Source organism: Lissotriton helveticus, chromosome 7, assembly GCF_964261635.1.
Source record: "Lissotriton helveticus chromosome 7, aLisHel1.1, whole genome shotgun sequence".
NCBI lineage: Eukaryota > Metazoa > Chordata > Amphibia > Caudata > Salamandridae > Lissotriton > Lissotriton helveticus.
Window position 1 is genome coordinate 165,038,606 of NC_136068.1, and position 12,080 is coordinate 165,050,685.

Genomic DNA, 12,080 nt, shown 5'->3' on the forward strand with positions numbered 1-12,080 from the left:
AGAACGTTCTGGGTGCAGACTTCAGTCCGAATGGCAGTACTGTGTACTGATAATGATTGGCACCGACTTGGAATCGCAGGAACTTCCTGTGTGTGTGCAATGGGCACATGGAAGTACGCATCCTGTAGGTCTATAGCACACAGCCAGTCTCCCTGTTGCAGCGGAGGATAAATCTGACAGCATGCAAAACTTCTCTGCGAATCCACTTGTTTGCTTGTCGCAAATCCAGAATGGGCCTGAACTCGTTCTTGTCCTTCTTGCGAACCAGAAAGAACCGGGAGTACAGACCTCTTCCTCTTTGAGACAGAGGTACATCTTCTATCGCCCTTTTCCTTAACAGGATATCTGCCTCCGCCTGGAGCTCGCGCAATTGAAACTGCGAGCTGACCGGTGGAATCGATGGAGGCGGGCTGGTGAACCGAAGACTATCCATTGCAAACAATATTCAGCACCCACTTGTCAAGAGTAATTTTTCTCCACTCTGCCAGAAAAAATTGAACGCTTCGGATGTAGTGGAAGTAACCGCTCAAGGTTGAGACCCGGCCGCATCCTTGTTCGCTGTAGAGGACTGATGACCTCCTCTACCCTTCTGGCGCTTCTGGAAGGACCTCCGGAACTGCTGCTGTTGTTGCTGCTGCTGTCCCGAAGCCGGCCCTCGCCCTCTGCCCCGAACCGTCTCTGGAACGGGCGGTAGGCTTTCTTTTCTTTGGGCTTCTCCAAGCCCACAGCCGTCAGAGTCTCTGCCTCCGCTTTCATGCGGGCCATCTCATCTTCCGCATGCTTGCCGAACAGGGTTTCCCCCGAGAAGGGTAGATTGGCCACTCGCTGCTGGGCCTCCGGCTTGAGTGATGTGAGCCTCAGCCAAGCATGGCGTCGCAGGTTGATCCCATGACAGTACCCATGGGCTGCCAAAAGAGAGACAGCAGCAGCCGCGCTGATTACCTGGTTCGAAACCAGCATCCCTTCCTTCTGGATCTCCAGGAAATCCTCCCTCTTATCTCGTGGCAGGAGTTCCGTGAACTGCTGGAGGGATTCCCACAGGGCACGATCATACCGCCCCAGCAAAGCCGCATCGCTAGAGGCCTTCATGGCCGTAGATGCCGTCCCACAGGCCTTCCTGCCAGCTGAGTCGATCCATCGGCTCTCCTTATCCGGAGGCACGGTAGAAGACGGAGAGGTAGAGTGTTGTTTTCTGGCTGCCGTCACTATAACGGAGTCCGGAACAGGGTCAATCCTAAGAAAAGACGGGTCGGAATCCGGGGTCCTGTACTTCTTAAGAAGACGGGATGGAGCGGCTTTCGTCACTGCAGGCGTGAGGAACAGCTCCTCCACTGGCTCTACCAATCCTGGCACGAGCGGTAGTAGAGGGCGAGACAAATGCTTCTTGTGAAGTGTCTCAAAAATCACGGACGTCGTAGGTGTCGGAGCCGTCACCGTGATTCCCAATTTTGCTGCACCCCTCAGGAGAACATCCTGGAACGTGCGGATGTCATCCACGGGAGACACTCTCGTCCCCGGGGAGTCTGACAAGGTCGGGGAGTAGGACCTGGTTCTGGAAGAGTCCGTGCGGGACCGTGATCCGCGCCTCCTGTGGCGCCGTCGTGACCTCATAGAGGATCTGTGACTACTGCGCGACCCCCCCCTCCGTCCGGAGCGGGATCATGACCTCCTTGGCTTCGGTCGTCCTGCCGGTTCCACCAGACCGGTAACCTTGGCTTGGATGGGGCCCTCGGCCGAGGGGTCCCCTTATGAGGAGTCGGAAATCGTGGCAACGAACCTGTCCTCGTAGGAGGCTTGTCAGCCGGCAACTGAGGTTGAGGAGGAGGCGGAAGTGGAGGTGGGGTGGGAGCCCGCGGAGGAAGTCCTCTCGGTAACGGAGGAGGAGGAGGAGGAGGAGGCGTAACTGTCTTCGGCCTAGCAGGGGTATACACAACAGAGTACACCGAGCCCGGTGACCCGCCCCCCTTACTAGGCAGGGACTTTGGAGACCCTCCCAAAGGCACTTGACGCCTGCCAGATTTACTCCTGGCGCCAGAACTCATTCTGCGCCTTCTCGGCGTCGAAGAACGGCAACCGGACGGCGAGCGTCTGTCCCTCGACCTCGAGCTTCGTCTTCTTGACGGCGACCTCCTACGCCTCGACGGCGACCTCCTACGCCTCGACGGCGACCTCCTACGCCTTGACAGCGACCTCCCACGCCTCGACGGCGACCTCCTACGCCTCGACGGCAATCATCTCCTCGATGTCAAGGATCCCCTCGACGACGACCTTCTCCTCTTTGCAGACAGCGAACGGCGGTGTCGCCTCGACGGCGAGCGCCGACGCCGGGCCTCTCGGCGTCGAGTACTCGACGACGACGAAATCGTCACCGGAGACTTCGACGCCAGACTGTTCAGTTCCCTCGACGCCGAGAGTAGACGTCGCTTCGACCCAGAGCCCTGGGGAGACGGGGAACAGACTGCAGTCATCCCTCCAGACGTCGTGGTTGGTGCAATCGACGCAGACGGAGAATGGGGACGTTTGCTGGTCTTCCTGCCCCTGGGGAGCCCCCCAGAGGCCTCAGCATGGGCAGAGGAAGCCCCTCCAGACCCACCTTGCGCCTTCAGCCTTCTGGCCTCCGGGCCCTGAAGTCTGATCTTCATTCTATCCCTCAGGGTCCTGCCAGAAAAGCCCTGACAAATGTCACACTCCTCTGGGATGAGAAGATGGCAGGCAGATGATACACACCTCGTGTGGGTCCAATTTGGCCTTCTTCCTGGAGCACTCTGGACATTTGTCGAATAATGCAGGCATAATTCAAACAAAGAGTGCACCAAAAAACAAACAGGAAGAAAAACCACCAAAGAACTTCAGAAAATCACTCAAATAACTTTGAAAAAGTGAACAAATCACCAAAAAAACCCTTGAAAAGGGAGAGCTCAATGCTCCAGGGTCCTGCTTGCAGGAGCCGGAAAAAAGAACTGGAAGTAAAAGGGACCTGCAGTGCATTCTGGGATACTGTGAAGTTCTGGAAAGTTCTCTTAAAGGCACAGTATCCTGTTCTGAGCCACATAATGGCAGCCTATGGGGCTTGTCTGTCCATGTCTTCCTCTCTATCATTCCAGAGGGGTTTTGCTGTTAAAGCAAGGAAAATCTGGACAGGCTTTGCAGTTTGTGGATTTTTGGTGGAATTTCTAGTTGTAGTACTGGACAGTGTAGCCTGTAGATATAGGCTGTATTATCTGTCTTTAAATGCTCTCTTAAGTGTCTGTGCAGTTCTGCATTTTTCGACACCTTAAGAGATTATTTTTGATTGCTCCGGGGTCCACGCACATGGACGGGACTATTCACTAGATTATGACTATATACAGAGATCCCCTACTACAGAACTACCTCAATAGAGCTGAATTTGCGGCTCTTCATTTGCGCCATACCATCTACGTCGGGGGTGACAAAGGCGCCTGCCTCCCAGCCAACCAGCTATGCATTCAGCAGCAGAAAAAGAAGATGGTCGTCCACTCACTCCTTGATGTTAAGGGGGTACAGATCACGCAGCCATCGCAAATGCATTTACATTTTTTATGCGGACCTATACTCTGATCAATGTCTGGACCCTGCAGACGGCACATCCTACCTTGTTAAGTCAACCACGTCTCACCTCTCTGCCGACCACATAGCCTCGCTGGATCATGAGATCCAAGTGGAGGAGGTAATCTAGGCGATCTCCTGACAAAAGATTTTGAAGTCACCAGGCCCAGACGGCTTCCCGTCCATATTCGATGACACATTTTGTCAAATCAACGCCCCACCCCTAACGCGGCTATTTAACTCCTTTCAGCCGCTGGAGCTATTCCTCCCTCCATGCTAACAGCTTGTGTCGGTCATCCCTAAACAGGGTAAAGATAAACAATGATTCAGTTCATATCGACCAACATCTCAAACTATTTACTTGCATCCTAGCGTCCAGATTAGGCCCCTGAATGCCATCCATTGTAGACTTGGATCAGGCGGATTATACTTCCCAATGCCAAACTAGCTACAACAATAAATGAGTGCTCTTTTGAAATGTACCCTTGGAGATCGCCCACTTAACCTTCGGTCTGTCTACTCCCCTCCTGCTCTGCTGGCCCCTACACTCCGTGGACTTACCCCGCTGATCGCGGCTTTGCCCCTAGGACTGACTGTGGTGGAGGGAGACTTTAACGCCGTTATGGATCCAAGACTTGACATTACGTCCTCTCCCTCCACTTCCAGGACTGCTCAATCCAATCGCCTCTCTTAGTGGGCGGCCAGTTTGGGTCTCGGGGATGCCTGGAGATTGTGGCACCCGACTGCTAGACACTACACCCACACTTCTGCCTCCCACCACACCCATGCACGCCTAGATTATGCTTTTCTGTCGGTTCAGGACTGCTGAGCGCTCCAGGCGATCTCTATCCTCCCGAGGGGCCTGTCGGACCATTCCCCAGTGCTACTTCATGTAGGGGCCCTTCCCCCATCCTCCTGGCCGCTCTGGCGACTCAATGCTTGGTTCCTCCAAGACGAGGAGTTCAAGGACAGCATTGGTGCTGAACTCAGTGCCTACCTTGCCACTAATCTGGGCTCTGTATCCTCCTCTCGCACCCTTTGGGAGGCCGGTAAGGCCATTATTAGGGGGTTCGCCAAAGGCCAGCTGAAACTCGCCAGCGAGGCATGTTATTCCCAGCTAACGCAACTGGAAGCACAAGCCACCCTGATTGAGGCGCTGGACTCCGGGGATAGATCTGAAGTCCAGGAGCAGAGACTGGCGTTCCTATGTGATGAGATTCGCCAGACCTCCCTAGAAGCTGCAAAGCTTCTTTGGCGTTAGTCTGTGGCTCGAGTGTATGGCTGGAGAGACAAAAATGGGAAGCTCCTCCACCGCCTCGCCACTTACCCCATGGCCAACCGTATCATACCTGCAATGGCAGACATGGACGAACACTCCACCGTGCGCAGGTGGCAGTAGCCCAATGCTTTGCCTCTTACTATGCTCCTCTATACTCTGTGCGGCCACCTGGCCTTTCACTCTCTGACCTCCCACAAAGGGAGGAGCTCCCTCCTCCGCGCCTTAGGGAATCCGACGCGGCTGCGTTGGATCTCCCGCTTACCCGTGAAGGTGTCTGATGCTATTTCGTGCTTGGCGGCTGGTAAGACTTCTGGGCCGGACGGACTCCTGCTGGAGTTTTATTCGTCCTATCCCGACACCCTGCTTTCACCTCTAGTAGCCATGTACAAGGAAGCAGCGGAGTGCGGCTCATTTCGGGCGGAGACGGACCTCGCTACCATCATAGTGATCCCCAAGTCCCAGCCCCCCTCACAGCGCTGCTCGGACTACCGTCCCATTTCCCTTATCAATACGGAGCTCAAGATTTTTGCTTCCATACTGGCCAATCGTATACGCCCACATTTAGCTCAACTTGTCCACCCTGACCAATGCGGCTTTATGCCTCTCCGAGGGACAAGACACTGTATCCGACGCCTTCACCTTGCCCTTGCGAATCGACACCTGCTGACCCCCTACTTGTCAATTCTCCTTATTGACTTTGAGAAGGCTTTTGACTCTGTCGACTAGAGCTACTTGGACGCGGTGTTGGCCCAGATGGGCTTTGGCACTCCTTTTCGCAATCTGGTGCGGTTACTATATCACCGTGCCCGGGCGCAGGTCCTCGTTAATGGCACCTTGTCCCGCCCCTTCCCCATTAGATGGGGGGGGGGGGGGGGGGGGAGTCAGAGGTCCAGGCTGGCCCTGGCCCAATGCCGAATCCCACCTTTTGATGGAGGTCTCGGAATGACGAACCTCTACCTCTACTATTTAGCGACTAGTCTACTCACGATCCATGATTGGTTTAATGGCGGCTGGCCCGACCCGGCATATCGCTTGGAGCTACACATCCTGGGCTTTTCCGCTATCCAGGGGATGCTTTATGGGGCTACGGTTCCTCGTGCTCTTCCCGAGGTCACACACGGATCACTCTTGGCTTGGCATGCATCATTACGACATACTCAGTGGGTGGGCAGGCTGACTCGCTACACTCCCTTGTGGTGTGGCACCAGGCTTTGCGAAGTTGCCGCCCTGTCAGGGTTCCGACAATGGGACCTCATTAGGGTATCCTTGTTGGGTGACGTCTGGAGCGGTACCCATATCCGATCCTTCCAAGACTTACAGGCTAGGCATTCCCTCCACCCCTCTCAATTCTTTCGCTACTTACAGCTGAGTCACGCCCTTCACTCCCACATTCCAGATGGCACGTCTCTGCCCGAATATAGCCCGCCTGAGGCGCAAGTCCTGACTGGGGATCTGGGGGAAGGGTGGAGTCTCTCTGATCTACCGCTCACTCGTCAACAATACCCCCAACTTCTTTTCCCTGCTCCGTGAGAGGTGGGAGGGCTGGCTTGGGGTTCTGGAGGATGAGGATTGGAGAGACGCCCTGATGGCCCCTAGGACGATTGCGGTATCAGCAAGACTGCGCCTGGTTCAAGTCTATTTTTTGCACGCCGCCTATCTTACACCCCTGTGTCTCCACCGTGCCAGGCTTCGGCCTGATGCTAACTGCCCCCCCTGCTCCCACCCCCGCGCTGACTTTCATCATATGGTGCAATGCGATTAAGGGGTATTGGGAATTGTTAACACAAGACCTGACAGGGGTCCTGAGCTGGGAGGTGCCCCTTGATCCCATGCGTGTTCTGCTGGGCGTCACCGACGGTCTGGACGGTTCCAGGGCTGAGAAGCTCTTCCTCAATACTGCGTTGGTGGATGCCAAGAGGGACATCGCTGCTCACTGGCTGGACACCGCCCCTCCCACTCTAAGGCGCCGGCGGGTGGACTGGTGTGCTGCGCAGGAGCAGCCTCTATACGTAGCCAGGGGTTGTCCCGAGAAATTTCACCGCATGTGGGGGAAATGGGTTGGGGTACTCGACGAATAAGACGATGTGGTCCGCTCTCCAGGTGCACGTGGATATGCTACTCTGGATTTCTTTCTGTGATCTAGATGTCCTTGCGATGTGTTTTTCCCTTATCCTGCTAATGTACTATGTAGCTTTGAATGGTGCTGTTTGTTAAATTCAAATTTAAAACTCAATAAAATTGTCACCAAAAAAACAAACGAGTGCTGCATATCATAGAGAAAGCTTCTCGCGCCCCGGGAGAATATATGTTTTTAGCTATCGACGTCAAGAAAGCCTTTAACAGGGTTCACTGGCCTTTCCTTGAGCAAGACCGGACCCACTTCGGCATCAACGGGAGCTTCCAGGCTTGGGTTCTAAATTGCTATCACCTCCCCACAATGTCGGCCAGGGTGAATGGCTATATCTCTGCACCCGTAGCCATTGGCAGGGGGGACTCAACAGGGGTGTTCCTTGTCCCCTCTGCTGTTCACCCTGATTATGGAGCCCATGGCTCAAAGAGTCTTCGACAATCCCAATATCATTGGGACCAACTTCAGGGGTTGAGGGAGGGTCGTGTGGAACAACATAAAATTAGCTTATACACTACCGACATGTTGGCAACTCGGCGATGTCCCACCCGGCTTTTATAGCCGAACTAGAGATATTTGTTCTTGCCTCGGGATTCAGAGTTAATGTATCCAAGTCCCAAGCTTTGAATCTATTGATGTCCCCTGCATTCAAAGCTTGCCTCACTGCACAATACCCCTATCAGTGGGCAACCTAGATGGTCCCTTATTAGCGGATCAAACTGACCTCCACTGTCCAAACAACCTCACTCCTTAACTATACTTAACTACACATCCACCTGGAATCAGAGTTACCCGATGAAGATCCCAGAAGAGTTGCAGTCATCAAGATGACCATGTTACCCAAAATCCTGTATCGCTTTGATGATTCCCCTAGCTCCCCCGAAACGGATGATTCCTAAACTACAATCAGAGCTGCATTAATTTGTCTGGGCTGGGAAGCGACCCTGAATGAGAAGAGAAGTTAGCCATCTACCTCCTAATGCCGGGAGTCTCAGGATACCAAACCTCAACTATATTTTGAGGCAACCAAATTACGATACCTGGTTGAAAGGAACAGGGATGAGTCGGAGAGACACTGGCTCTTCCAGGATCGTGCAGTGGCCCCCACCTCCCTTTTGAAGATTCCTCTTTTAAAGAAAGCGCACAGACCAGCAGAATCTGTTTCTCTCTCTGTGAGAAAGTGCCCTCTTTCTGCAGATGTACATTGACTGGGTGTGGCCTGGGCTCCTGCTAATCAGGTACCCAGGGCCTATGTTCTTTCCCTAAAACTGCCTTGAAAACCAAACCCAATTGGCACTCTCTGGCCACAGGTTGGTCTCTGGTAAATGGTACCACAGGTACCCAGGGACTGTGACCAGGGAAGGCCTTTAAGGGCTGCAGTATATAGTGAACAAGGGAACCTGTTTTAGGTAGCGAAGGACCTCGGGTAATTAGTCATTTTATCAAGAACAGCGGTCCTTAGCTTGACAAATAAAATTGTAAATAGCAAACAGACTTAAATAAGAGCTATGGCTTAGTTTTCTCCAATGTCCAGCCGGACAAGGAAATCTTTATTTTCAAAGTTGTATAAGGATTTGCGAATTCCGTGAGACAAGAATCAAAAACACTGGGCACAAGCCTGTACCAAGTCAGGGAGAACAAACAATAAGGGGAAAGAATAAGAAAGGTTTAAGCAGGCAAAAGAGTTGGAGCAAGTGGCGGCTTACAATACAATGCAATCTTGTGCAAGCACAAACCAACAGTGACTGCAATAAATATATACAGTTGAGACATGCAGTACTGTTAAAACAGTCGACGTGACGTTTCGATCCCTAGCTCCTAATGTTAAACTGGGATCATCATCAGGACTAATGTTAATGCAATTGCCTGAAATATTAAAAGCCTAATCTCCGTCAGCGGGGGAGGACCATGAAGGCGTCTTGATAAGAAGCCTTTCCGGAGACGAGTGTTATCTTCGTATTCCATAAACAGAGCCTGGAACGGCTTCTGTGAGTTAGTGGGCGGGAGGTGATCCTCGTCCTGGGAGCCTGTAAATGGTGTATGGGGCCCAGAGGGTTGTTTATGCCTCGGAGATAAATGAACGCGGCTGCAAGAATTGAGCAGTCCGCTTCGTACTGATCCTTGATAAGATCGCGTGTTGGGCTTGGTCTCGTCCGTCTTGCTCGATAGCAGAGGGCTGCAGCACTTATTGTGCCACCCTTCGAGGTCCTGTACCTTTACACTTACGTACTGCCTTCGCAGGCTGCGTGTTTTGGTGCAGAACAAAGTGAAGAGTCGACAGTGGAGAAGTGTGGCTCAATGGTTAGAGCGGCAGACCCTGATGCAGAGGTCTGGCCGGGACCAGGGTTCAATTCCTGCCTTGGCTGGTCTCGGCGGATCTTGGGCTCATAATTCCTCGGACCGGATTTCTCGCCTCGGTGCCTACTCTAAGCATGGGTCCCACGCTGCAACTCTGGGCAATAGCTTGCTTAGTCTCCACAACGGCCCCCTACAGCGCTAGGGATGCCTGGTTGCACCCTGGGGATGCCCAGGAGTGGACATTTCACAGGGAAAAACCAGGAAGGGTTCCCTAGCGGTATGAGTACAGCGCCAGGACACTCAGGAGTATCAGTGCGCTTTACAAGTACGGCTACATTTACATGGCACACATGCCTGTGTGTCATGCCTACAACCCTCTGCCCTGCCATAGATCAGCCACCCCTCTAGCTGGGTGCACTATACCAGTGGTGAGGGTACAGGTGCATGAGCCCTGTACCCCAACATTGTCTAAGCCCATTCTTAGACATTGTAGGTGCAGTAATGCCATTAAGAGTATATGGTGCTAAGAGTTTGTCAATACAAACACCACAGTATCATAATGGCTACACTGAAAACTGAGAAGTTTGGTTTGGGTTTTGTTTTCAATGCAGTTTTAGGGAAAGAACATAGGCCCTGGGTATCCGATTAGCAGGTGCCTAGGGCACACTCAGTCAAAGCACATCAGCGATTCAGCAAAAAGTGGGGGCAACCATGCAGAAAGAGGGCACCTTCTCACACCCACACACATGGGCTGGCTTAATCGCCTTTAGCTTATCCTAGGAATGGAGAGGATCACCCTCTCCCTCACCAATCAAGGGAAGTCTTTTTGGGAAACTTTGGCGCCCTTACATATCCCTCCTCACGCAAGAATTCAGAGAACTGACTTGCCCCAAATACCTCTGCGTCCTACGACTGTCAGAATTAGTCTCCACTACCAGCAGTGAGACTGCTCATTAACCCATTGATAGCATCTATGCAATCACACTGTTACTGAAGCACCTGGAGTGGTTTTGTTTGGGAGGTGGGGGATAGGGGTGTATTATGGTTTGATTTTGTTTGTTGCTCCTTTGTACCATGACTGGTAGATTCTTAGGTCCTTGTTATCTACACTACCGCTTGCACTTTATTTCTTGGTGTTAAAGAATAAAAAGGTTTGAAACATTAAACAAGGGAATATAATAGTATTGCATTGCATCCTGGGAGCTTCACAATCCATCAAAGAGTAAATATTCCGTTTCCTAAAATACAGCAATTTTTTAGCAACAATGATGTAGATAAGAGCTGCTTTATCACATGGCACAACAGCATGCTTGACAAATCCTACGTTAAATATATCCTTACTGAATTGTAGTGCAGTACATACCGTGGAGCATAACCACCACCTCTCATATTGTAGTTGTAGGGGGGTCTCATTCCGGTGTATGGATCAACAGGTTTGTACAAAGGTTTCTTCCCAAGCTTCATGCAAAGTGCATTCAGTTCAACTGTGGGGGTTACACTGTCTGAGAAACAAAAAACAATTAATGTTATGCTATAGTCTCGACAGTCTGCACTCCATTGAAGCGATTCAATAGTTTCTGTACACTATGTTACTGCTACACCTCGCAGCGCAAACACGGTTTTGCTCTTCACTATACTCCGCAATACATTTACAAGGGAAATAATTTGGAAGCTGAACATAATCTTCAGTCCTTTATGGTGCAGCAGTGTGTAGCACACTAGGAACTATAGAGTGAAATTGAGAATTAGATTGCGTACGTTGGGGGCGTGGGGCATCCAGTGACGAGTTTCTTCGAAATATATTTGAAGAGCTTTGGGACAGCATATTGATCAATGGTATCGGAGAGAAAGATAGGTGGAATATTTTGGATCAAAAAACAGTCAGAACAAGCTGAATATGGGATTACAGGGTGCGGGGGGAGAACAGAACTCTCTCCCCAAAATCTAAGAAGGGAAAAGGAAGCAAGGTGGGAGGTAGTCATGCATGCAGTCACAAAGGAGAGGGCTGAACTGACCACAAAAATGAAAGCATTAAATCCATATCAAATTATGGTTTCAAAGACCATGGTAAAGTCGTCGAAAATCTGGAAGGGTTATCTTTTGGAGTTTGGAAACCGAGATTAATATGTGGAAGTAAATGGTCTCAAGACTTTCAGCAAAAATCTTAAGAGTTGGACACGAGGTTGGCCTACGCAAATGCTGAAGATGACCTCATGTTCTAGCAAAAGGGGCTCTCTGTAGGGGTAAATTCGCACATTATTTCACCAACAATATTCATGTTATATTATTGGTCCAGCATACTTATTTAGCCAAAGAACATTGTATTGGGTTCCAATGCACATATCCTTTCACAACCAAGCAACACAGCATTTGAATCTTTACATACGGCAGGTCTGCAATATCAACACAAATTTAGTTACCATGTAATCTATTATATTTATGCAAAAGCCAATCTGCACATCATTCCTGTTGTCTGTTATTTAAGTATAGGAGTGTCCACGCAGTTGTTTCACTATTCGGTAGACCCTATTGATTCCACAGTTTTAAGATAAGAAGGTCCAGTGTCTAATAAAGGGCAAAGGGATCTCCAGGAGTAAATTCTGGTGTAATTCCTTAATTGTAGTTGTGCTTCCGGACTAAAAACAAAACTGCAGTATGAAAAGATTCAAATGCTTTGTTGCGAAAGGGTGTTTTAATTAGAACCAGACACAATGTCCTCCGGTGAAATAAGTATGCAGGTCCAATAATATTATAAGATCATCATTGCCAAAATAATGTGTTGAGTTTATCCCTACAGAGTACCCCCTT

The 12,080-nt window shown here is 50.9% G+C and overlaps 1 protein-coding gene across 4 annotated transcripts in view; it reads right to left on the minus strand.

The window, feature by feature from the left end:
• Nucleotides 1-12,080, minus strand: part of STAU1 (staufen double-stranded RNA binding protein 1) — a 383,483-nt gene that overhangs the window by 288,112 nt on the left and 83,291 nt on the right. For all 4 annotated transcript variants that reach the window (XM_078651853.1, XM_078651856.1, XM_078651855.1 and 1 more), the window contains one exon: nucleotides 10,636-10,774. In XM_078651853.1, coding sequence (XP_078507979.1) covers nucleotides 10,636-10,774 — 139 coding nt within the window. The remainder of the gene's footprint in view (nucleotides 1-10,635; nucleotides 10,775-12,080) is intronic.